Raw genomic sequence first — 26,686 nt, 5'->3', positions numbered from 1 at the left:
TGGGTAATGGTTGAAGGAATTTTTTCAGATGATTTGAATGAGTGCGTACAAGGCATGGCTAGCCAGTTTACAGATGACACTAAAGTAGGTGATGTTGCAAATATTGAAAGTGGTTCTCAAAGATTACAATAGACAATAGACAATAGGTGCAGGAGTAGGCCATTCAGCTCTTCGAGCCTGCACTGCCATTCAATGTGATCATGGCTGATCATCCACAATCAGTACCCCGTTCCTGCCCTCTCCCCATACCCCCTGACTCCGCTAACCTTAAGAGCTCTAACTCTCTCTTGAAAGCATCCAGAGAATTGGCCTCTACTGCCTTTTGAGGCAGAGAATTCTACAGATTTATAGCAGGATCTTGATCGGTTGGGTAGGTGGGCTGAGGAATGGTTAATGGAATTTAATACAGAAAATGAGAGGTGTTACATTTGTTTAACATGTCTAACATGGGCAGGACCTACACAGTGTATGGTAGGGCTCTGGGGAGTGTTGTGAAGCACAGCGATCTAGGAGTGCAACTGCATAGTTACTTGAAAGTGGTGTCACAGGGTGGTCAAGAAGGCTTTTGGCACATTGGCCTTCATCAGTCAAAGTATTGAGTATAGAAGTTGGGAGATGATATAGTTATATAAGATGTTGGTGAGGCCAGATTTAGAGTATTGTTTTCAGTTTTGTTCACAATGTTATAGGAAAGATATTGTCAAGCTTGAAAGCGTACAGAGAAAATCTAGCAGGGTGTTCCCAGGGCTCAAGGGACTGAGCTATAGAGGGAGGTTGAGTGTTCCTTGGAGGACAGGATAATGATAATAACAGGTAGGCGAGACTAGTTTAGATGGGGCATGTTGGTCGGAGTGGGCAAGTTGGGCAGAGGGACCTGTTTCCATGCTGTATGACTCTATTTAAAAATCATAATGCTTTAATATTTGTTGTTTGTCAAAATATTACGGGAATAAGAATTTCATATCACCAGTTTGAAATGACATCAAGAGATTATGGATGAACATTAAGATAGTTTCTCAACCCAACAGAAAAAAATGAAATAAAGAAACTCTGAATTTAGAAATTTGGGACAGATTGTTCCTCAATTCTCAGAGCTCCTCAGCTATTAAGGACTCAGGAAACCATAAACAAAGCTTCGATGTATAAAACTCTATTTCCAAGGAATAATGAGAGAAGATTACTCACTTTAGATATGACATTGTTGGGATCACAGAAACATGGCTGCAGGAGGATCGGGACTGGGAACTGAATATTCAGGGTTATATAGTGCAGTCAGAAACTATTCAGACCCCTTCACTTTTTCCACATTTTGTTACATTACAGCCTTATTTTAAAATGGATTTTTTAAAAAATCATCAATCTACACACAATATACCCCATAATAAAAAAGCGAAAACAGGTGTTTCGAAATTTTTGCAGAGTAATTAATGTTCATCCATAATCTCTTGATGTCATTTCAAACTGGTGATATGAAATTGTTATTCCCGTAATATTTTGACAATATTAAAGCATTATGATTTTAAATAAGAGCCCGCTTGGAGTTTGCCAAAAAGCACCCAGACCATGAGAAACAAGATTTTCTGGTCTGATGAAACCAAGATTGAACTCTTTGGCCTGACTTCCCTTTGATACCATGGGCTTTCATCTTCCTTAGCAGTCTCATATGTGGTACTTTATCAAAGGGCCTTCCATATTGACCTGAGCTGCAGAGCTAGAAACACATTATGCCTGGCATTACTGGTGCAATTAGTGCATTGACTTTCATCAAATAAGTAACTGAAGGCATATGCTGGAAGATAACTGCTGGAATTCTTTGAAGAAGTAAATAGCAGGACAGACAAAGGAGAGTCAGTGGATGTTGTTTATCTAGATTTTCAGAAAGCCTTTGATAAAGTGCCACATGTGAGACTGCTAAGGAAGATGAGAGCCCATGGTATCAAAGGGCAGATCCTAGCATGGATAGCCAGTTGGCTGGATGGCAGAAGGCAAAGAGTGGCAACAAAGGGGTTCTATTCTGGTTGGCTGCCAGTGACTCGTGGAGTTCCACAGTAGTCGGTGCTGGGGCTGCTCCTCTTCATGTTGTACATTAATGATTTGGATGAGGGGATTGAAGGCTTGTGGCCAGGTTGCAGATGGTACGAAAATAGGTGGAGGGGCACGTAGTGTAGAGGAAGCAGGAACTCTGCAGAAGGATTGGAAGAGTGGGTAGAGAAGTGGCAGATAGAATATAGTGTAGCAAAGTGTGGAGTCATGCATTTTGGTAGTAGGATGTAGACTATTTTCTAAATGGGGAGAGAATACAGAAATCGGAGGTGCAAAGGGTCATGGGAGTGCTGGTGCAGGATTCCCAAAAAGTTAATTTGCAAGTCAAATTGGTGGTAAGGAAGGCAAACATAAGGCATTTATTTCAAACGGGCTAGAATAGAAAAACAGGGATGTAATGCTGTGATAGACACAAATAGCTGGAGTAACTCAGTAGGACAGGCAGCATTTCTGGAGAGAAGGAATAGGTGACATTTCGGGTGAAGACTCTCTTCGGTCTGAAGAAGGGTCTCGATCTGAAACGTCACCCATTCTTTCTCTCCAGAAGTGCTGCCTGTCCCACTGAGTTACTCCAGCAGTTTGTGTCTATCTTTGATTTAAACCAGCATCTGCAGTTCTTTCCTACACATGATGTAATGCTGAGGCTCTATAAGACACTGGTCAGGCCGCATTTGGAGTATTGTGTGAAATTTTGGGCACCATATCTGAGAAAGGATGTGCTGGCTCTGGAGAGGGTCCAGAGGAGGTTTACAAGAATGATCCCAGGAATGAGTGGGTTAACCTATGATGAGCATTTGACAGCATTGTACCAGTACTCGCTGGAGTTTAGAAAGATGAGGGGGGACCTCATTGAAATTTACCGAATAGTGAAAGGCTTGGATAGAGTGGTTGAGGAGAGGATGTTTATAATAATATATTCCTTTATTCGTCCCACACAGGGGAAATTTACACTGGTGGGAGAGTCTAGGACTAGAGGTCATACCCTCAGAATTAAAGGACATTCCTTTAGGAAAGAGATGAGGAGAAATGTATTTAGTCTGAGGGTGGTGAATAAGGTCATAAATGATAGGAGTAGAATTAGGCCATTCGGCCCATCAAGTCTACTCCACCATTTAATCATGGCTGATCTATCTCTCCCTCCTAACCCCATTCTCCTGCCTTCTCCCCATAACCTCTGATACCAGTGCTAATCAAGAATCTATCTATCTCTGCATTAAAAATATCCACTGACTTGGCCTCCACAGCCTTCTGTGGCAAATAATTCCATTGGTTCACCACCCTCTGACTAAAGAAACTTCTCCTCATCTCTTTCCTAAAAGAACATCCTTTAATTCTGAGGCTATGGCCTCTAGTCCTAGACTCTCCCACCTGTGGAAACATCCTCTATATATCCACTCTTTCTAAGCCTTTCACTATTCTGTATGTTTCAATGAGGTTCTTCTAAACTGCGAGTACAGGCGCAGTGCTGACAAACACCCATCATTGGTTAACCTCCTCATTCCAGGGATCATTCTTGTAAACCTCCTCTGGAGCCTCTCCAGAGCCAGCACATCCTTCCTCAGATCTTCTTTTTCTTAGGCCCCCTCAGTCATGGCTGACCATGGGTAATGCATACTAGTTGGCTGCTTGCTCCACACCTCGGCTAGAGCAGCGTCGCCTGTGGCTGAAGAGACCAATGCGGGAGTGACAGTCTCTGTCACAAAGGTCACATTTGTGTGTGGACTCTGGTCTGTTGAAGTTGTTGCGCTCTTTTCTGCGTGCCCGCTTGTCTGCCGCTGTGTTCATCAGTTTCTCTTCCCCCGTTTTGAGATGTTGGTTCAGGGTACCTCTCCACCTCATACGGTCAGCTGCAAGGCTCTCCCAGGACTCCACATCGATGTCGAGCGCCTTCAAATCTCTCTTACAGACTTCCTTGTAATGTAGTTGGGGGCGGCCGATGGTTCTCCTCCCAGATGTCAGCTTTCCATAGAGAATGTCTTTTGGAATACGGCCATCCTCCATGTGGTGGACATGGCCCAGCCACCGCAGCCTGAGTAGAGTGTACATACTCGGAAGGCCAGCGCGAGACAGAATTGTGGCGTTGGACACTCTGTCTTGCCAGGATATACCCAGGATACGGCGGATGCTTCTAAGGTGGAAGGTGTTGAGTCTTCTCTCCAGTCTGGCATATGTAGTCCATGTCTCACTGCCGTACAGCAGCGTGCTGTTGACACAAGCGTTGTAGACTGCTATCTTTGTCTTCACTGTCAGCTTTGCATTGGTCCACACTCGAGTTGTGAGGCGAGCGAGAGTTGTAGCTGCCTTCCCGATCCTCTTGTCAATCTCTGTGTCCAAGGAAAGTTTGTCGGTGATGGTGGAGCCGAGGTACGTGAACTGATGGACGGCATCAAGTTCGTAGTCGTCGATGGTGATGACAGGCGGTGCCTCTGTATCCTGTCCCAGGACGTTCGTCTTCTTCAGGATGATGGTCAGCCCAAAGTCCTTGCAAGCCCGATAGAAGCCGTCCATCAGTGACTAGTTCCTGCTGGGTGTGGGGCACAACTGCTGAGTTATCGGCGAACAACATGTCTCTGATGAGAGCTTCACGTACTTTTGTCTTGGCTCGGAGGAGGGTGAGGTTGAAGAGGCTGCCATCTGATCTAGTACGCAGGTAGATCCCCTCTGTTGCGGTGCTGAAGGCATGTTTCAGGAGCAGAGCAAAGAAAATCCCAAAGAGTGTGGGAGCGAGGACGCAGCCTTGTTTGATGCCACTGCGGATGTCGAAGAAACTGCCATTGAACTGCACTGTCCCCTTCGTGTTGATGTGGAAGGATTCTATCATGCTCTGCGGTTTTGGTGGGCAGCCGAGCTTTGAATAGGCCATCACTGCTGACGAAGTCAAACGCCTTGGTGAGGTCAATGAAAGCAATATACAGGGGCATCCGCTGTTCTCTGCACTTCTCCTGGAGCTGGCGAAGGGAGAAGACCATGTCTACTGTTGACCTTCCAGCTCGGAAACCGCACTGTGACTCTGGGTAGACGCGTTCTGCCAGCTTCTGCAGGCGGATCAAGATGACCCGAGCAAAGACCTTGCCGACGATGTGGAGCAGGGAGATGCCTCTGTAGTTGTGCAGTCGCTTCTCTCGCCCTTGTTCTTGTAGAGGGTAATGATCGTGGCATCCCTCATGTCCTGCGGTACAGCTCCTTCTTGCCAGCACTGACAGAGGACTTCATGTAGAGGGAGTAGTAAGGTAGTCTTGCAGTGCTTGATCAAGTCAGGGGGAATCCCGTCGCTGCCTGGGGCCTCGAGTAGAGGTTGGAGTAGTGCTCCACCCATCTCTCCATCTGCTGGCATTTGTCTGTGATTACCTCCCCAGTGGAGGATTTGAGTGGGCTGTTGTGCTCTGGACTGGTCCTAGTGCCTTCTTAATGCCATCGTACATTCCCCTGATGTTCCCCGTTATGGCGGCCATCTGGATGTCCTCACTAAGCTGTGTCCAGTACTCATTGACACAATGCCTGGCAGTCTGCTGAGCCTTGCTCCTGGCAGCCCTGAGGATCTGCAGGTTCTTCTCGTTGGCTGACCGCTTGTATTCGGCAAGGGCAGCGCGCTTCGCTTCGATGACGGGAGCCATCTCAGTCGACTTGGCCTCAAACCAGTCGTGTGTCTTCGACAACTTCTTCCCAAAGCTAGCCAAGGCTGTGCGGTACATGATGTCCCGCAGAGTTTCCCACTTCTCTGTTGCAGACGCGAGATGCCAAGTTCTCTCTCAAAAGCCTCTAGAAACTGTTGCACAAGGTCTGGATGGGGCATCTAGCTGACATCGATGCGGAGTGGTCTGTGTCGCAGTCCGCACTGTGGTAGGAGCGTGAGTGGAGAACGTTCTTGAAGGTGGCACGTCTGACTAGGATCAGATCCAGTTGATGCCAGTGCTTTGAGTGTGGGTGCATCCAGGAAACCTTGTGCTTGGGCTTTGTCTGGAAGTACGAGTTGGCAAAGCAACAGCACAGCTCGAGCAGTCGCTGTCCGTTCTCATTCATTTTGCGCACACCAAACTGCCCAAGGCAGGGAGACCATGATTCGTGGTCTGCGCCCACTCTGGCGTTGAAGTCGCCCAAGAGAACAAGTCCAAAACGAGCCCAAAATTGCTCACAATATTCCAAATGCGGCCTGACCAGCACCTTATAGGGTCTCAGCATTACATCCATGTTTTTGTATACAAGCCCTCTTGAAATAAATGCTAGCATTGAGTTTCCTTTCTTTACTACCGATTCGACTTGCAGATTAACTTTCTGGGAATCCCGCACCAGCACTCCCAAGTCCCTTCGCATCTCTGATTTCTGGATTCTCTCCCCATTTAAAAAAGAGTCTACATCTTTATTCCTACAACCTAAATGAATGACACAATAGACAATAGGTGCAGGAGTAGGCTGTTCGGCCCTTCGAGTCAGCACCGCCATTCAATGTGGTCATGGCTGATCATTCACAATCAGTACCCCGTTCCTGCCTTCTCCCCATACCCCCTATTTTTAAGAGCTCTATCTAGCTCTCTCTTGAAAGCATCCAGAGAATTGGCCTCCATGGCCTTCTGAGGCAGAGAATTCCACAGACTTACAACTCTCTGACTGAAAAGGTTTTTCCTCATCTCCATTCTAAATGGCCTACCCCTTTTTACATAGAAACATAGAAAATAGGTGCAGGAGTAGGCCATTCGGCCCTTCGAGCCTGCACCGCCATTCAATATGATCATGGCTGATCATCCAGCTCAGTAGCCTGTACCTGCCTTCTCTCCATACCCCCTGATCCCTTTAGCGAAAAGGGCCACATCTAACTCCCTCTTAAATATAGCCAATGAACTGGCCTCAACTACCTTCTGTGGCAGAGAATTCCACAGACTCACCACTCTCTGTGTGAAGAAATGTTTTCTCATTTCTTGAACTGTAGCCCCTTGTTCTGGACTCCCCCAACATTGGGAACATGTTTCATGCCTCTAATGTGTCCAATCCCTTAACAATCTTATGTTTCAATAAGATCCCCTCTCATCCTTCTAAATTCCAGCGGATACGAGCCTCGTCACTCCAATCTTTCAACATACCACAGTCCCGCCATTCCGGGAATTAACCTAGTGAATCTACGCTGCACGCCCTCAATAGCAAAAATATCCTTCCTCAAATTTGGAGACCAAAACTGCACACAGTATTCCAGGTGTGGTCTCACTCGGGCCCTGTACAACTGCAGAAGGACCTCTTTGCTCCTATACCCAACTCCTCGTCATAAAGGCCAACATGCCATTAGCTTTCTTCACTGCTTGCTGTACCTGCATGCTAACTTTAAATGGCTGATCAACAAGGACACCCAGATCTCTTTGTACTTCCCCAATTCCTAACTTGACACTATTTAGATAATAATCTGCCATCCTGTTCTTTCCACCAAAGTGGATAACCTCACATTTATCCACATTAAACTGCATCTGCCATGCATCTGCCCACTCACACAACCTGTCCAAGTCACCCTGCATCCTCATAGCATCCTCCTCACAGTTCATACTGCCACTCAGCTTTGTGTCACCCGCAAATTTGCTAATGTTAATTTTAATCCCTTCATCTAAGTCATTAATGCATATTGTAAATAGCTGCGGTCCAGCCCCGAGCCTTGCGGTACCCCCCTAGTCACTGCCTACCATTCTGAAAGGGACCCGTTAATCCCTACTCTATGTTTCCTGTCTGACAACCAATTTTCTATTCATGTCAGCACCCTAACCCCAATACCATGTGCTCTAATCTCCTATGTGGGACCTTATCAAAAGCATCCACTGGCTCTCCCTTGTCCATTTTCATAGTTACATCCTCAAAAAAATCCAGAAGATTAGTCAAGTATGATTTCCCCTTTGTAAATCCATTCTGACTCGGAACGATCCTGTTACCACTATCCAAATGTTCTGCAATTTCTTCTTTTATAATTGACTCCAGCATCTTCCTTACCATTGATGTGACGCTAACTGTTGTATAATTTCCCGTTTTCTCTCTCACTCCTTTCTTAAAAAGTGGGATAACGTTAGCTACCCTCCAATCCACAGGAACTGATCCTGAATCTACGGAACATTGGAAAATGATCACCAACGCGTCCACGGTGTCTAGAGCCACTTCCTTAATGCAGGGATACCCTGGGATGCAGACCATTAGGCCCTGGGGATTTATCAGCCTTCAGTCCCATCATTCTACCCAACACCATTTCCTGCCTAATGTGAATTTCCTTCAGTTCCTCCGTCATCCTAGAACCTCTGTCCACTATTACATTTAGATTTTAGATTTAGATTTAGAGATACAGCGCGGAAACAGGCCCTTCGGCCCACTGAGTCCGCGCTATCCAGCGATCCCCGCACATTAACACACACACTAGGGACAATTTTTACATTTACCCAGTCAATTAACCTACATACCTGTACGTCTTTGGAGTGTGGGAGGAAACCGAAGATCTCTGAGAAAACCCACGCAGGTCACGGGGAGAACGTACAAACTCCGTACAGACGGCGCCTGTAGTCAGGATCGAACCTGAGTCTCCGGCGCTGCATTCGCTGTAAGGCAGCAACTCTACCGCTGCGCCACCGTGCCGTACATCTGGGAGATTGTTGGTGTCTCCCTTAGTGAAGACAGATCCAAAGTACCTGTTCAACTCATCTGCCATTTCCTTGTTCCCCATAATAAATTCACCTGTTTCTGTCTTCAAGGGACCCACATTTGTCTTAACAATTTTTTTCCTCTTCACGTACGTAAAGAAACTTTTACTATCCTCCTTTATATTCTTGGCTAGCTTACCTTCATACCTCATCTTTTCTCCCCGTATTGCCTTTTTAGTTATCTTCTGTTGCCAGAGGAACTCCACAAACTCCATTTCTTGGGGACCATTACCAAGCTGATTTTCCCAGTCTACCTTCATGTTGAAATCTCCCATAACCACCGTAGCATTACATTTGCGACATGCCAATTTTAACTCTTGATTCAACTTGCACCCTCTGTCCAGGCTACTGTTTGGGGACTCCACATTTTGCTACACTATATTCCATCTGCCACTTCTTTGCCCACTCTCCTTGTCCAAGATCTTCTGCAGAGTCCCTGCTTTCTCTGCATTACCTGCCCTTCCACCTATTTTCATATCATATGCAAACCTGGCCACAAAGCCTTTAATCTCCTCGTCCAAATCTGTGAAATCCTTTGCCACAGAAGGCTGTGAAGGCCGTCAATGGATATTTTTACGGCAGAGACAGATAGATTCTTCATTAGTACGGGTGTCTGGAGTTATGGGGAGAAGGCAGCAGAATGGGGTTAAGAGGGAGAGATAGATCAGCCATAATTGAATGGTGGAGTAGAATTGATGGGTCGAATGGCCTAATTCTGCTCCTATCATTTATGACCTTTTGATATGTCTGTAATTATCAGAAAAGAAAAAGACTGCAAAGGCCTTTTGACAGTACAATACTGTGCTGATGGGCAAATGGGGTAGTTGCGGAAGTGGGGATGTGCGTGGGTTATTTACAGACCACAAGGTGAACATTTGGGGACTCTGCCAAAGTAAAAGTTATTACCTTTGCAGTCAGGAGCTTAAAAAATTGATTAAGTATATTTCTGTAAATGTTTACAAATACAAAAAATCAAGACACTGAATTTATTTAAAAGTGGCCAAAAATTAAATCCTTACCTGTGCTGTATCCACAGGAGACGGAGCAAATTCAGTATGTGACAGTGATTGTACAGGGCCCAAGAGATTTCGAATACCATCAAAATCATGCTTATATTGTTTGATGGGCTCTATTCTCATTCTTTCCTTTGGTAGTAGTGCTTCATAACCAGGAGAATAACCAGGTGGAGGCATGAACTTGAATTCACCGTGCCTACCACCCAGTAAAAATCTGACCCTACAGACAAATATAAATTAAAATAACATTTAACGCCAATGTGAAATAGCCATTAGTGCAAATTCCTGTTTATAGATCTTGTTGAAATAACACATCCCCCAACTAAAATTGTGAGCAATAAATTATAATCATACTTTATTAGCCAAGTATGTTTTGCAACATACAAGGAATTTCATTTGCCATACAGTCATACCAATAAAAAGCAACAGAACACACAAAATACATTTTAACGAACATCCACCACAGTGACTCCACCGCATACCTCACTGTGATGGAAGGCGGAAAAAAAGTTAAATCTCTCCCTTCTTTGTCCTCCAGCGGTCGGGGGCCTCTAACCTTCTGTTGACGGGACGATCTTACTCCCGTAGCCAGCGGTGGGCCTTCCTCTTCGGGGCGGTCAAGCTCCTGCATCAGGGGAGAATCTCAGCTCCCCTGTGCCGGGCGAACTACCCCAGGTCGGGGCTATTCAAACGTTGTGCGGCTTTTGGAGCTTCCCGACGTCGGTCTCAACCCAAGACTGCGAGCTCCTTAATGTTAAAGTCCGCAGGCCGTGGTTGGAGTGTCGATCCCAGGCAAGGGATTGTATGCTCTGATGGTAAGTCCACGGCCCGCAGAGAGGCTCAAAGTCAGTCCCGAGCAAGGCCTTTAGCTCCACAATGTTAGGCCGCAGAGCGACCGGAGATACGATCCGGAAAACAATCGCATCTCCGGCAAGGTAAGAGATTGAAAAAAAGTTTTCCCCACCCCACACATAAAACAAACCAGAGAACATTAACACATACTTTTAAAACTCACTAAAAATAACACAAAAAGGCAACAGGGACAGGCAGACTGTAGGCGAGGCTGCCATCAAGGCGCCACCAGGGAAATAAATTGCTGTTTAGTCACAGTATGTAGTTATTAAATATTGAATCTGGAGATTTAAAACTTGTAATAAATACTGTTAACTTTTCTTTAATTTTCCAAGTAACAAAAAGCACTTTTCAACAAAAAGATATGCAGATTTTTATGAAGCAGCATAAGGGAATGTTATTATTAATATTCTTTGTCAGATATAGTCTCACTAAGGAGACTGGCAAATCAATTTCTTAGAAATATAGAGTAAAATAAATCTGCTAACATTTCATGGAACAAGATTTACTGAGTTGATTATTCAGGACTGATTGGAATATGAAAGGAATTTGGTCAAAGTCGCTCAGGTCTTTACTCCTGGCCATTTCTCCTGCATTCAACACATCAACTTCAAGAATTGATTGTTCACTTGCAACCTAATATATCCCACTCCTTGACAGGTGGCATTGTAACAAAATAACCAATGTTATTCACTTCACCTGTCAGTGGTCATAATGTTTTGGCTCAGAAATGGGTGAAGAAATGGCAGATGGAGTTATCATATCATATCATATATATATAGCCGGAAACAGGCCTTTTCGGCCCTCCAAGTCCGTGCCGCCCAGCGATCCCTGTACATTAACACTATCCTACACCCACTAGGGACAATTTTTACATTTACCCAGCCAATTAACCTACATACCTGTACGTCTTTGGAGTGTGGGAGGAAACCGAAGATCTCGGAGAAAACCCATGCAGGTCACGGGGAGAACGTACAAACTCCTTACAGTGCAGCACAACAGTTAATCTGTTCTGTGTAAAGTTTTGCTATGGGAGGTCAACACAAGGGGAAAATATACAATTAATGGCAAGACCCTTAACAACATTGATGGACAAAGGTATCTTGGGGTCCAAGTCCTTAATTCTCTGAACGTGGCAACACAAGTACAAGTCAAGTCAAGTCAAATTTATTTGTCACATACACATACTCGATGTGCAGTGAAATGAAAGTGGCAATGCCTGCGGGTTGTGCACAAAAATAATTACAGTTACAGCATATAAATAAAGTTAATAAGTTACTAAACATAGCACAAAAAGTGTCGACAAAAATTTAGTCTCTGGGGTTATCAAAGTTGACAGTCCTGATGGCCTGTGGGAAGAAGCTCCGTCTCATCCTCTCCGTTTTCACAGCGTGACAGCGGAGGCGTTTGCCTGACCGTAGCATCTGGAACAGTCCGTTACTGGGATGGCAGGGGTCCCTCATGATCTTGCTTGCTCTGGATCTGCACCTCCTGATGTATAGGTCCTGCAGGGGGACGAGTGTAGTTCCCATGGTGCGTTCTGCCGAAGGCACTACTCTCTGCAGGGCCATCCTATCCTGGGCAGAGCTGTTCCCAAACCAGACTGTAATGTTGCCGGACAGGATGCTCTCTACAGCCCCAGAGTAGAAGCAATGAAGGATCCTCAGCGACACTCTGAATTTCCTCAGTTGTCTAAGGTGGTAAAGGCGCTGCTTAGCCTTACCCACCAGTGCGGCAATGTGCGTTGCCCACGTCAGATCCTCTGCGATGCGGACTCCCAAGTATTTGAAACTGCTCACCCTATCCACAATAGACCCATTTATCTCCAGTGGCGTGTACGTCCTTGGATGTTTAGCCCTTCTGAAGTCCACAATCAGCTCCTTTGTTTTAGATAGAATGATGAAGAACGCATACGAGTATGCTTGCCTTCATTGGTTGGGACATTGAGTAGAACAATCAGGAAGTATGATGCAGCTTAAAATGACTTTTGCAGGGCTTTTTTTTTTTACACAGAAGGTGACGTGTGCCTGGAACACGCTGCCAGGGATGGTGGTGAAGGCAGAATAGTTAGTGCATTAAGAGACTTGCTATGTAAACATATTATAAACCCAAACCCAGATTATAAACCCAGGCAAGTAAGAATTTAATTGTTCTATCTGGGACACATGATAATAAAACACTCTTGATTCTCACAGCTATCTAGACTACACTTCTTCCCACCCTGCTTCCTGTGGAGACTCTATCCCCTACTCCCAATTCCTCCATCTATGCTGCATCTGCGCACAAGATGAGATGGTCCATACCAGAACATCTGAGATGTCCTCATTCTTTAAGGAACTGGGGTTCCCCTCTTCCATCATAGATGAGGCCCTCACTAGGGTCTCCTTGATATCCCGCAGCTCTGCTTTCCCCCAATCGCAACAAGGACAGAGTACCCCAAGTCCTCACCTTTCACCCCATCAGCCGTCGCATACGGCACATAATCCTCTGGCATTTTCATCACTTCCAATGGGATCCCTCCACTAGCCACATCTTCCCATCTCCACCCCTTTCCACTTTCCGCAGACACCGTTCCCACCGCAACTCCCTGGTTAACTCGTCCCTTCCCACCCAAACCACCTCCTCCCTAGGTATTTTCCCCTGCAACCGCAGGAGATGCAACACCTGCCCCTATCCCCCCCCCCCCCCCCCTTGACTCTGTTCAATGATCCCGACAGTCTTTTCAAATGAGGCAGAGGTTCACTTGTACTTCCTCCAACCTCATCTCCTGTATCCATTGTTACAGGTGTGGACTCCTATATATCGGTGAGACCAAGCGCAGGCTCGCCGATCGTTTTGTTAAACATCTCCACTCAGTCCGCCCAGTTGCTAAACACTAAAACTCCCCCTCCCATTCCTACACTGACCTTTCTGTCCTAGGCCAACTCTATTGTCATAGTGAGGCCCAGCGCAAATTGGAGGAACAACACCTCATATTTCCCTTGGGCAGCTTATTGACTTCTATAACCAAGTAACCTTTGCATTCCCTCTCTCTCCATCCCTCCCCTTTCTCAGCTCTCCGAAAGGTCTGACTGTCTTCATTTACATTTTATCTCTGTTTGCTTTGTTGTTACCTTCCGAGCTAACAATGATCTATTCTACATTTTCCTTGATCTCCATCCCCTTCATCTCATTTTCACACCTTACATTGCCTTATCTCTGTATCTCCCTCTCCTCTGATTCAGTCTGAAGGGTTTTGACGCTAAACGTCACTCATTCCTTCTATCCAGAGATGCTGCCTGTCCCGCTGAGTTACTCCAGCATTTTGTGTCTATCTAAGAGACTTACAAGGATGTTTATCCAGAGAAGGGGAGTCAAAAACCAGAGGACATAGGTTTAAGGTGAGAGGGGCAAGATTTTTTTTGCGGGTAACTTTTTCACTCAGAGGGTGGTGGGTGTATGGAACAAGCTGCCCAAGGAAGTAGTTGAGGCAAGTACTATAACAGCATTTAAATCACTTGGACAGGTACATGGATAGGAAAGGTTTAGAGGGATGTGAGCCAAATGTAGGCAAATGGGACTAACTTAGATGGGGCGTCTTGGTCGACATGGATGAGTTGGGCTAAAGGGCCCAATTCCATGCTGTTTGATAACAACTCTGTGTTAACCACATTGTGATCAAAATCTATAACAAAGAATAGTGGACCTAGCACTGTACTTTGCAGTTTTTTATTGGTCACAGGCCTCCAATCAGAAACATAACCCTCCACTACAAGTGAAAGAGACATCACAGGTTATAGGATGGTCAAGAGCCTTTTGGTACATAGGCCTTCATCAGTCAGGATATTGCGTATAGATGCTGGGATGGTATGTTACAGTTGTACAAAAGGATAGGAAAGATTTTGAGGGATATCAGCCAAAATTCAGCATGGATAGGAAAATTAGTCCAACAAAAGGTATGGTTTAGGACAAGCCACAGAGTATATAAACCAGTGGGGAAGGATTCCAAGCAAAGATGTAACCACAGCATAACTAGGAAGTTCAGTTTTAGTTAGAGTGAAGTTCGGGATGGAGTGATTTGGTGTGTCTGAGATTAAAAAAAGAAATTCAGGATGGAGCACAGTGGCGCAGCAGTAGAGTTGCTGCCTTACAGCACCAGAGACCTGGGTTTGATCCTGACTAAGGGCGCTGTCTTTACGGAGTTTGTACGTTCTCCCCGTGTCTGCGTGGGTTTTCCCTGGGTGCTCTGGTTTGTTCCCACACTCCAAGGATGTACAGGTTTTTTGGTTAATTGGCTTCAGTAAAGATTGTAAATTGTCCCTAGTGTGTAGGATAGTGCTAATGTACAGGGATCGCTGGTCAGTGCAGACTCAGTGGGCCAAAAGGCTTGTGTTCATGCTGTATCTCTAAACTAAACTAAAATGGATGAGATGTGATATTCAGCAATAGGTAAAATGGAACAGCAAAATTTGGCAAAATTTGGTACATGCAAAGGCATATGGAGTGCAGACACAAAAGCTTTGCACAAGGATGATTGACTGATATTTCCATGTAGTATACTATGTTAGTTTTATAAATTTTATTTGAATTTTCTTTGCGGCCATTTGAGTATTGTGTTGATCAGCAACTGCAGGAAAGTAGGTTGTGATTGGTTAAAATGGAGGTAGAGACACGAGGAATGGCAAATGCTGGAATCTTGAACAAAGTGCTGCAGGAACTCCAGCATTGCGGTCACAAATTCGAAAGATGGCAGATTTCAGTGAGAACATTCTTACTGACCAGCTTTTTTCACTTTCCTTTACCCTCCTTTTACAGAAAGTCACCTGCTCTACATACTTTGCACAGCCAGAATGTTCACTGGGAATGGGTTTGGGGGACTCACGACAACATTCCTACCCTGTATATTTCAGCTGCATATTAGCTAAGATGCTACGGCCTTCACCAATGTGACGTAGACATGACTCTGGCCACAAACATGTCCATTTTTGGAATAACATGGTATCTATAATGTCTAAAGAATCAACATTACAAATATTTATAATCAGTTATGAAATAATTAAAAGAGCACATTATTAATTGCACAGCAAAAAAAATGCCCTTTTAAATAATTTTAAGCCAATGAAGTGGCAAATCTACTTTGTATTCAAATTCAAATAGCATTATCAAAATTTGGGTGATAAAGTTTTGAATTAAAACTTTCTTTTTTGAATAACTTTCAAGCAAGATGTTGATTTCTGAATTAAACATTCTAAATGTCTAAGTTTACAGTAGTAATATTTCAATGTGTCAAGAAACCTTTATTTCACATGATCTTCATATATTTATTGCACCTTTAAATCATAAGAGAATTATTCATAAGACAAACTTAACAATAGGAAAACTTACCTGACTCCTGCAGAAAAGCTAACCACAGGGAAAAAGAGGCCATCCACATTGAAATTTTCAAACATGCCTTGCACAGGATGGCCATTGATCCGGAGAGAGATACTTGGAACACTCAAGTCAAGGCAGCAACTAACAACATCATCAGCAGCAAGCATGTGTGCATCAGGAGCAGCGACAGCCTTGGCAATATGTCCTGTTCACCCAAAACAAAAGGTCATCAGATTTTCTGTTTTAAAAACATTCTACTGATTCCCTTGCATATAGTTTTAATCCAGATTTCATTTCAGATGTATTTTAAAAACCTAAATTAAAATTATTGTATTGGCAATGTGTAACAGATACTTCTCAGACAATCTGTAATAGGCAATATATCTGATATCTGAATTGATCTATTGACCAAAGCTCCCTGGAGTCAGGAAGGGTCCCGGTGGATTGGAAAATGGCTAATGTAACACCTATATTTAAAAAGGGAGGTAGACAGAAGGCTGGTAATTATAGACTGGTTAGTCTAACATCTGTGGTGGGTAAAATTTTGGAGACCATTATTAAAGAAATACTGACGGGGTATTTGGATAAACATAACTTAATTGGACAGAGTCAGCATGGTTTTACGAAGAGGAAGTCATGTTTGACTAATTTGCTTGAATTCTTTGAGGAAGTAACATCTCGGGTGGATAAAGGGGAACCGGTGGATGTGGTATACTTGGACTTCCAAAAGGCTTTTGATAAGGTGCCACATAAAAGACTATTACTTAAGATAAAAAATCATGGGATTGGGGGTAATATATTAGCATGGGTAGAAGATTGGCTTTCAAACAGGAAGCAGAGAGTTGGGATAAATGGATCATACTCGGGATGGCAATCGGTGACTAGTGGGGTTCCGCAGGGGTCGGTGCTGGGACCCCAGCTGTTTACAATTTATATAAATGACTTAGAGGAGGGGACCAAGTGTAATATATCCAAGTTCGTAGATGACACAAAAATGGGAGGTAAAGCAGGGAGTGAGGAGGATAGAAAAAGCCTGCAAAAGGATATAGATAAGCTAGGAGAGTGGGCAGCGACTTGGCAGATGAAATTTAATATTGATAAATGTGAAGTTATGCATTTTGGAGAGAAAAAATCATAAAGAAAGTTATTTTCTAAATGGGGAGGAGCTGCGTGGTAATGCAACACAAAGGGACCTGGGGGTACTAGTTCAGGAATCACAAAAAGTTAGTATGCAGGTGCAGCAAGTGATTAGGAAGGCCAATGGAGTCTTGGCCTTTATTGCCAGGGGGATAGAGTATAAAAGTAGGGAGGTGTTGCTGCAGCTGTATACAGTATTGGTAAGACCGCATTTGGAATACTGTGTGCAGTTTTGGTGTCCATATTTGGTGTCCAGGAGATCACACGGTTCTTTTGGGTGGGAAGAAGGGCGATAATGGGAAGGGGGTTGGGGTAGGATCAGCCATGATCATATTGAATGGCGGAGCGGGCTCGATGGGCCGGTTGGCCTACTCCTGCTCTTATTTTCTTGTGTTCTTGTGTTTAAAAAGTTTTTATTCGAAATTGGTCTGACTTGAACCTGCTCCAGCAGAATCTGCCTATTTTCCCAGAAAAGTTCACTCAGAAGAAATAGGATCAAACCATAGGGCAGCTGGGACATTGTTGGCCAGTGTGGGCGAGTTGGACCGTAGGGGCAATGCTTCACAATGAGGGTGGTGAATTTTGCACGATTTAAAAGAACATGACTAGAATGCAGCCGTTACATTTTGTACATTAGAGAGTACTTCTGATGTGATAATTTAAAAATTCTCGTCAGCTCAAAAGGTACAGCAAAGATAGCTTTGTTGCTACCTTTAGCATCCCTGCCATTCATGATAATACAGGTCAGCTCATTCTATATTCTTCAATTTGGTTCAAAAGGAAAAGCCTTTTGCAAAGTAAAGGCACGATGAGTTGTCATTGAACAACGATCATCTTTGTCATCAAACACTGACAATCCTCACCGGCTTACAGCTGCCACCTCAAACATTGTTTTCCTGCTTTCCTTTAGTTTATTTTCACTGGTGCTACTCATAATAGTTCTCGCATTCTCTCTTCAGTTTTAATTTGTTATACAAAAACATGCAATTGCTGGATGAAACAGACAAAGTGCACAACTGTTAGTCCTTGATATCTTAATCAAATGGCAATTCTTCAATACAGCTATTTAGTAAATTGGAGACAAAATTGGCTTAGAAGACAGAGGATAGTAGTAGCAGGGTATTACTCTAACTGGTCTGTGACCAGCAGCGTCTCGCAACAACCAGCACGGGGACGTCTGTTGCTTGTAATAATAATGATGTGAATGAAAACGTAGATGATTTGATTAGCAGGTTTGCAGATGACATGAAAATTGCTGGAGTTGTGGATAGCAAAGAAGATTGGTCAAAGAATACAGAAGGATATGGATCAGTTGGACATTTGGGCAGAGAAATGGCAGATGAAATGTAATCAAGACGTGTGCAATGCTATATTTTTGGAGCAAAGAGAAAGTATACAGTAAAAAGCAGGACCCTTAGGATCAATGGTGAAGAGATATCTAAGGGTGCAAGTCCATAGCTCCCAGAAATTGATCACAGATGTACAAAAAGTAATGAAGAAGGAAGGCCTAGAGCACACTTGCATCACTGGTTAAGCGACTGAAGTATAAAAGTTGAAAAGTCATGTTGTAGCTGTATAACACTTTGGTTCGGCCACATTTGGAGTACTATGTGCCATTCTGGTCACTACATCAAAGGAAGACTCTGAAGACTTTGGTGAGGATGCAGGATGTTACATGGATGTGAGTTCATAAGGACAGTTTGAGCAAACCGGAATTGTTTTTGCTGGAGCATCAGAGGCCGTGGGTGGTCCTGATGTAAGTATTTAAAATTATGAGGGGCATAGATAGAGTCGATAGGCAGTCTTTTTCCAAATACTATCAAATAATAGAGAATGTAGCTTAATGGTCAGAGGAGAAAGTTTAAAGGAGATTTGCAAGGCAACTTTTTTTGTTTACACAGTTAAGATTTATGTAATGAGCTGTCAGTGGATGTGGCCTGAACTAATATTATAGCAATGTTTAAGAGACATTTAGACCAGCATATGAACAGACACTGATGAGAGGACTTGGATCACGTGCAGCCAGATGAAATTACTTTAATTTCACATGATGGTGAGCGTAGACATAATGGGCTGAATGACACGTTCCTTGCAGTACTTTTCAATGTTTCTATGTTTTCATCATCCACCTGCTTCATCGTTCCTCTGGTGAGCTGGATAATCCTGGATAATCCGGGAAGCACTGCGAGAGTCTTGTTTTTTTACTTCTCCAGTGCTTTTAACACCATCTGGTCTGCACTGCTAAGGAGCAAACTGACGAAGATGCAGGTGGATGCTCCATTGGTGTCCTAGATCACCAACTATCTGACTGGATGGCCACAATATGTCAGGCTGCAGAACTGTGTCTCGGACATGGTAGTGAGCAACACATAGGGACGGTCCTCTGTCCCTGTTCATCCTCTACACCTCGGACCTCAGATATAACTCGGACTCCTGCCATCTAGAAACATAGAAACATAGAAAATAGGTGCAGGAGTAGGTCATTCGGCCCTTCGAGCCTGCACCGCCATTCAATATGATCATGGCTGATCATTCAGCTCAGTAGCCTGTACCTGCCTTCTCTCCATACCCCCTGATCCCTTTAGCAAAAAGGGCCACATCTAACTCCCTCTTAAATATAGCCAATGAACTGGCCTCAACTACCTACTGTGGCAGAGAATTCCACAGACTCACCACTCTCTGTGTGAAGAAATGTTTTCTCATCTCGGTCCTAAAAGACTTCCCCCTTATCCTTAAGCTGTGACCCCTGGTTCTGGACTCCCCCAACATCGGGAACAATCTTCCCGCATCTAGCCTCTCCAACCCCTTAAGAATTTTATATGTTTCTATAAGATCCCCCCTCAGTCTTCTAAATTCCAGCGAGTACAAGCCCAGTCTATCTAGTCTTTCCTCATATGTAAGTCCCGCCATCCCAGGGATCAATCTGGTGAACCTTCTCTGTACTCCCTCTAAGGCAAGAACGTCTTTCCTCAGGTTAGGAGACCAAAACTGCACACAATACTCCAGGTGCGGTCTCACCAAGGCCCTGTACAACTGCAGCAGAACCTCCCTGCTCCTAAACTCAAATCCTCTTGCTATGAATGCCAACATACCATTCGCTTTCTTCACTGCCTGCTGCACCTGCATGCTTGCTTTCAATGACTGGTGCACCATGACACCCAGGTCACGTTGCATCTCCCCTTCTCCCAATCGGTCACCATTCAGGTAATACTCTGCTTTCCTGTTCTTGCCGCCAAAGTGGATAACCTCACATTTATCCACATTATATTGCATCTGCCATGCATTTGCCCACTCGCCTAATCTATTCAAGTCAGTCTGCAGCCTCCTAGCATCCTCCTCGCAGCTAACACTGCCACCCAGCTTCGTGTCATCCGCAAACTTAGAGATGTTGCATTCAATTCCCTCGTCCAAATCATTAATATACACTGTAAATAACTGGGGTCCCAGCACTGAGCCTTGCGGTACCCCACTAGTCACTGCCTGCCATTCCGAAAAGGACCCGTTTATTCCTACTCTTTGCTTCCTGTCCGCCAACCAATTTTCTATCCACCTCAACACTGAACCCTCAATACCGTGTGCTTTAAGTTTGTACACCAATCTCCTATGTGGGACCTTGTCGAAGGCCTTCTGAAAGTCCAGATATAACACATCGACTGGTTCTCCCTTATCCACTCTACTAGTTACATCCTCGAAAAATTCTATAAGATTCGTCAGACATGATTTGCCTTTGGTAAATCCATGCTGACTTTGTCCGATGATTTCACCACTTTCCAAATGTAATGCTATCACATCTTTAATAACTGACTCTAGCATTTTCCCCACTACCGATGTTAGGCTAACTGGTCTATAATTCCCCGTTTTCTCTCTCCCTCCCTTTTTAAAAAGTGGGGTTACATTAGCTACCCTCCAGTCCTCAGGAACTACTCCAGAATCTAAAGAGTTTTGAAAAATTATCACTAATGCATCCACTATTTCTGAGGCTACTTCCTTAAGCACTCTGGGATGCAGCCTATCTGGCCCTGGGGATTTATCTGCCTTTAATCCATTTAATTTACCTAACACCACTTCTGCAGAAGTTTTCAGATGACTCTGCAATTGTGGGCTGCATCTGTGAGGGGAGTGAAGCTGAATACAGAGGTGTAGTCAACGACTTTGTTGAGTGGTGTAGACCGAATCACCTGCAGCTCAACACTGACAAGACTAAGCAGTTAGTGTTGAACATTAGGAGAGGAACAACCCTGTCCCCTGTCTCTATCAATGGTGTGAATGTGCAGTTTACCAGGGAGTACAAATACCTTGGAGTGTACCTGGACATTAAACCGGACTGGTCCAGGAATGCTGAGGCCCAGTACAAGAAGGGACAGAGCCAGCTGTACTTTTTGAGAAGGCTCTGCTCCTTCAGTAAGATGCTACAGATGTTGTACCAATCGGTGGTTGCCGGCGCCATTTTCTTTGCTGTAGTGTGCTGGGGCAGCAGGGCGATGGCCAAGCATGAACGCCAATAGGATTAACAAACTCATCGGGAAGGCTGGCTCTGTCCTGGGGGCAGAGTTGGATTCATGGGAGGTGGTCTTGGAGGGGAGGATGCTCCTCAAACTGTGGAGCATCTTGGACAATACAGCTCACCTTCGGCAACAGATTGGTTCCGCCAAGATGCTGTACAGAATGCCACAGGAGATCCTTCTTCCCTGTGGTTAACAAACTGTACAACTCTTCCCCTTCTGTCGTGGGGTGGACTGACTTCCCTTACCCCCCCCCCCCCCCCACCCATCCCCAAATCTTTGCACATCCCCAATGCTTTCCATTCATCACTTTAATTTAATGTTTCATGTATCTTGTGTTTTATGACTGTTGGCAGATCAATTTCCCTCCTGGGATAAATAAAGTTCTATTGTATTATATCATATAGTTTCAAATATAGACACAAAAAGCAGAAGTAACTCAGCGAGACAGGCAGAATCTCCGGAGAGAAATGGGTGACATTTCGGGTCGAGACCCATGGCTTCTTCAGACTGATCGTTTCAAATGTCAGTAGGGACTTGGGAAAGAGAACCTCTGGACTGAATCTAGACCCTGCTCTTAACTACATATCCTTTATGGCAGGGATCAACAGATGACAAATCTAAAAATATTCTAGTTGATATTTCCCTTTTTAATCCATGGGTCATAAGACCATGTATACCATCGAACAATTGCATCATCCAGGCTAACTCAGCTTAGACTCGAATCTAAGTTAGGAGCTGGTAGTCTCTGAAGTGTTATCTTAAAACAAATTGAACGACAGGGTCGGGACAGAAGCATATTATTTTGTATTTTAGAAACATGTATTTGATTGCACAGCCAAGCCAAAAGTTAATTTTCTTCCCAATAATATTAATCATGTCAATGAATCTTCATATTTCAGCAAATAAATTTTAAACAAACCTTGTCCCCAAACTAATCACATCCCGCCTTGTCCATTCATCAGTAAATAACACAATACTCTGCTGTTATCAGTTTAGGGGTTGAATGTGGCAGGGCAACTAACTTTAGCCACATACAGGCTGTTAAGGAGTCAGAGTCATACATGCTCGTCGGTCTACCTTGTCAGCAAAGAGCGAGGAAAGGTGAATCATTTAAACTGCATTGATTTCAATATAAGAAGCTCAATATGTCAGGCACAACATGTTCCAGGTGCAGATGCGACAAATATGACAGAGATGCAAGAGAGGAGGGGGGGCTTTTTGATGAAGGAAACATAATCACAGTGATCAAAGAGAATATTTTTGGAGGATCGGGTCGTTCAGCGAGGCTATATGGTAGAACTTACAAACAAGAAGGGAATGATCACTTTGATGGGACTGTATTATAGGGGCTTCACCAATAGTCAACGGGACATTTGAGGATCGGATGTGTTCGGTGATTGCAGATAACCTTCTGAAGAATAGGGTATTGATGAGAGATTTCTTGGGTCTCAACTAGTGTAAAGGGCTTGGGCGGGATAGAATTTGTTGATGGTCAACTCGGACTCAGTGGTGCGAAGGGTCTGTTTCTATGCTGTACCTCGAAACTAAACTATGAAGGTGCAACACTATCCCAACATTTAAGAAACAGTTAGGCAGGTACATGGATAGGACGGGTTTGGAGGGTTATGGACCAAAAGCGGGCAGATGGGACCAGCGCAGCAAGTTGGGTCGAAGGGCCTGTTTCCATGCTGTATCACTCCCTATGACTCTCTTTCTCTCTCTGACCTCTGAGGGAATGACGTAAGGCAGGTTACTGAAGTGTCAGTGGAGGAGTATTTTGGGATCAGTCACCATAATTCTATTAGTTTTAAAGTAGTTATGGAGCAAGATAAGACTGACTGGGTCAAGGTTAAATTTGGAGGCCTAAAGAGGGAACTTGCAGCGGTCGATTGGCTAAGTACAATCACAGGTAAGGGGACTGCCGGCAAGGCTTTTAAAAATGAGGTAGCAAGAGTACAGGGCTGGCATGTTCCCATTAGGGTGAAGGGCAAGGCTGCGAAGTTTAGGGAACCCTGGATAACATGAGAGATAGAGCCACAGGTCAACAAAAAGTAGAAGCCACACATTAGACAGTCAGGATCAAGCAGATCCCTCGGTAGGTACAAGACATGTAGGAGTACACTTAAGACAACAATCAGGATAAAATCAGGATAAAAAAGAAACCATTAAATGGATCTGGCAGGCAAGGTATACGAAAATCCTAAGAAATACAACAGGTGCAGGACTGGGAGCTCAATTTTCCATGGCACAGATGTTACAGGCATGATAGGGGTAGAGGTAAGAGAGGAGGGGTAGGAGCGTGTTTGATCAGGGAGAATATCACAGCAGTACTTAAGATTCTTGGCGGACTGAGGCTACATGGGAGAAATTTAGAAATAAGGAGGAAATGATCACATTAGAATACACCCCCACCCCCACTTCCCAGCAGGAACTGGAGGAACAAATATGTTGGGAGATCGCAAGTAACTATAAGAATAATATTTTGCAAAGGTTGAATACTGGAAAAAGAAAAGTGCAATAGCTAAAGCTGTGGCGCTTGCTGCAGCTAATGGCCACCTAAGAGATTTGTTTTTGAAAACTGACAAGGCAATCTTTAACCCACCCCCCACTCCCAACAAGATAAGTAGTTGCAGCATTATCATTACTGTTGAAGGAGAAAAAAAATATTTCGTAACATCCCTTGCGCAAGGGAAAATCATGGTGCGGAGTTTGTAGTTATCCCTCCATAAATTAGGGTTTGCCCAAAGTACGGAAAGTTACATGTAAACACTTTTTTTAAAGACTGGTTTATTTTGAATAAACGAGCTGCTACCCCTATTTCATATATCCTGAAGATATTCACACTGCTGTAACTAACTTGCTGATCTTGAAAAAATATTTTAACATTTATGCAAGAATTTGTATGGTCGGTTTTCCATAAATCAGGTTTGCTGTAACCCAGACTGTATTGTGTTATAAAATGGAGAACTGTGGACTGAGTGAGAGGCATTATGGAATTTGACCACATTCCTATGCGACTGCAGCCTCAGGAAGCCTAATTACTAACTTGATTGGTTTAATGTATACAAAATTATATCATTATTGGTCTGCCAATTTTATTGGATCAATGTACATAATCAATTTATATCAAAGTTGGCCGATAAGCAAATGTATAAAAGGTGTCCAATTGCCTTTGTTCAATGAAAAATTTGAACAATGTCCACCAATATAAATCAAGACACCTTTAATGATTGGAACAGACCTGGCTGTCAAGTGATGCTTTGACTCCCCTCAACACCAGAACCAGGTAAATTCATTGTGAAGGTCAACAGTATCATCATTGCACATTCTAAAATAGATTCAGCCTCAGAGTTTGTTTAAATTAGTAAATAACAAAACAATAGAAAGAACAAAATATCTGACCTGACCACAGGTGAAGTCCATCAAAACCATAGGAATATAAGTCGTCTCCAACTCCATTGCTCCCCCAGCCCTCACCTCCGCCTGGATAAGGGCTATAACCCTCTGTTAAAGCCCAACCTACTCGTAGATGAGTAGATTGTGGTGTTACATATGGTTCAACATAGTCCACAATCAGTTCAAAGTACCACTTCTTATATTGTGTAGAACCTTCGTATGTACCCACAAAAATATTTGGCCTCATGCTGGAATAAGAAGAGCAAATTGGCAGCATTTGAGCACAATTATATATTTTTTAATCTGTTTTGTTATTTTATATAAGTGAGCTTACAAAAAAATATAATCAACACACTTATGAAAAAAACTATTTCTTATGTCTGCTCGAGTTAAATTGATTTTTGTTGCTACTGTGAGACATTAATCCATTAAGTACACTTATCACATTCATTGGAAAAGAAAGAAAAAGTAAATGGAAACAGATTTGGATTCATTCCAATGATACTCTCCTCACACATCTTGTGTCACAGTGGTAGATTTGCTGCCTTACAGCACAAGAGATCCAGGTTCAATCCTGACTATGTGTGATGTCTATAAGTAGTTTGTACGTTCTCCCTGTGACCATGGATTTCCTCTGGGTGCTCTGGTTTCCTCCCACATTCCAAAGAAATGCAGGTTCGTAGGTTAATTGGCTTCTGTAAATTGTCCCTAGTGTGTAGGATGGAACTAGTGTTCAGGTGATCGTTGGTTGGCGTGGACCCAGTGGGCTGAAGGGCCTGATTCCACGCTGTATCTCTAAACTAAGCTAAATTATTGGAAGTCCCCATACTCGTGTCCACCCCACCTTCCCCCCCCCCCCCCTTACATGATGAAGCAAGGGGGATTATTAAAGGGCACTTATTCTTTCTGCAATTAGCTTTCTTGCCTCCAATTTAGACGCTACACAAACTGCCACTGTTTCTGGAAGTTTCCACAAGTTTCATTCGTCCTGTTAGGAAGTTTCTGATGGCATTTCTGGCAACAGTACCATGCAATGAACCAGGACAATGAGGATGCCCTGCCCCAGAGAGCATTACATTTTCTTTTCTCAATGGGCAAGAAATCTGACAGATTCCCACTCCAATAATGAAAGAGAATGTAGCATCAGCAGAGAATGAGTGTGCATTCGCATGCCTCTAATTCTGAGCTCACAGCTGTAATGAATGTATTAAGCTTGAAGTCGTGGCTACAATAAGATTTGGTAGAAGGTCGTTGAAAGTTTTGTCTGTTATACCTGGTGACATAGTTAATCATGTTTGTTTGGAGCAGCAGATCACGACCAGGAAGTAGATTCTCCGTAATAAGGTTTTGATTGGATCGTACAGCCACGCCATTGCAGACACAGAGAGAGCGCAAAACATCCATCACCTATAAAATAAGAACAATTCAACTTGACTTTTGTTTGGTACTTTTTAAATGGCTGTGGCATTTATGGATCAAAAAAATAACTTTAAAACTGGTTTCAATGTCAGAACAGATATAATTATATTCAGTGCCCATCAAAAAGTATATTTCCCAACCAATTACTTTATCTTTCTCCCTCGTAACAATACGAGACCGATCTGAGCATATACAAACTGAAAATAAGCTCTTGGCTATATATCCATAGAACCAATAAGACTGTTCTTTCCCTTTTAAAAATATTGTCCCTGTCTACATCAGCCCTAGTTCATCTACGGCTGAAATAATA

The 26,686-nt window shown here is 43.8% G+C and overlaps 1 protein-coding gene across 5 annotated transcripts in view; it reads right to left on the bottom strand.

Annotated features, from left to right (window-relative positions):
* LOC144611871 (ryanodine receptor 1-like) overlaps positions 1-26,686 on the bottom strand; it is a 479,550-nt gene that overhangs the window by 343,071 nt on the left and 109,793 nt on the right. For all 5 annotated transcript variants that reach the window (XM_078431182.1, XM_078431183.1, XM_078431185.1 and 2 more), the window contains exons 18-21: positions 26,231-26,364; positions 24,964-25,205; positions 15,932-16,124; positions 9,719-9,935 (exon numbers count right to left, since the gene is read on the bottom strand). In XM_078431182.1, coding sequence (XP_078287308.1) covers positions 9,719-9,935; positions 15,932-16,124; positions 24,964-25,205; positions 26,231-26,364 — 786 coding nt within the window. The remainder of the gene's footprint in view (positions 1-9,718; positions 9,936-15,931; positions 16,125-24,963; positions 25,206-26,230; positions 26,365-26,686) is intronic.

This window comes from Rhinoraja longicauda, chromosome 41, assembly GCF_053455715.1.
Source record: "Rhinoraja longicauda isolate Sanriku21f chromosome 41, sRhiLon1.1, whole genome shotgun sequence".
Taxonomy (NCBI): domain Eukaryota; kingdom Metazoa; phylum Chordata; class Chondrichthyes; order Rajiformes; family Arhynchobatidae; genus Rhinoraja; species Rhinoraja longicauda.
The sequence above is the reverse complement of the archived record's forward strand: the minus strand, read 5'-3'. Positions and strand labels throughout refer to the sequence as shown.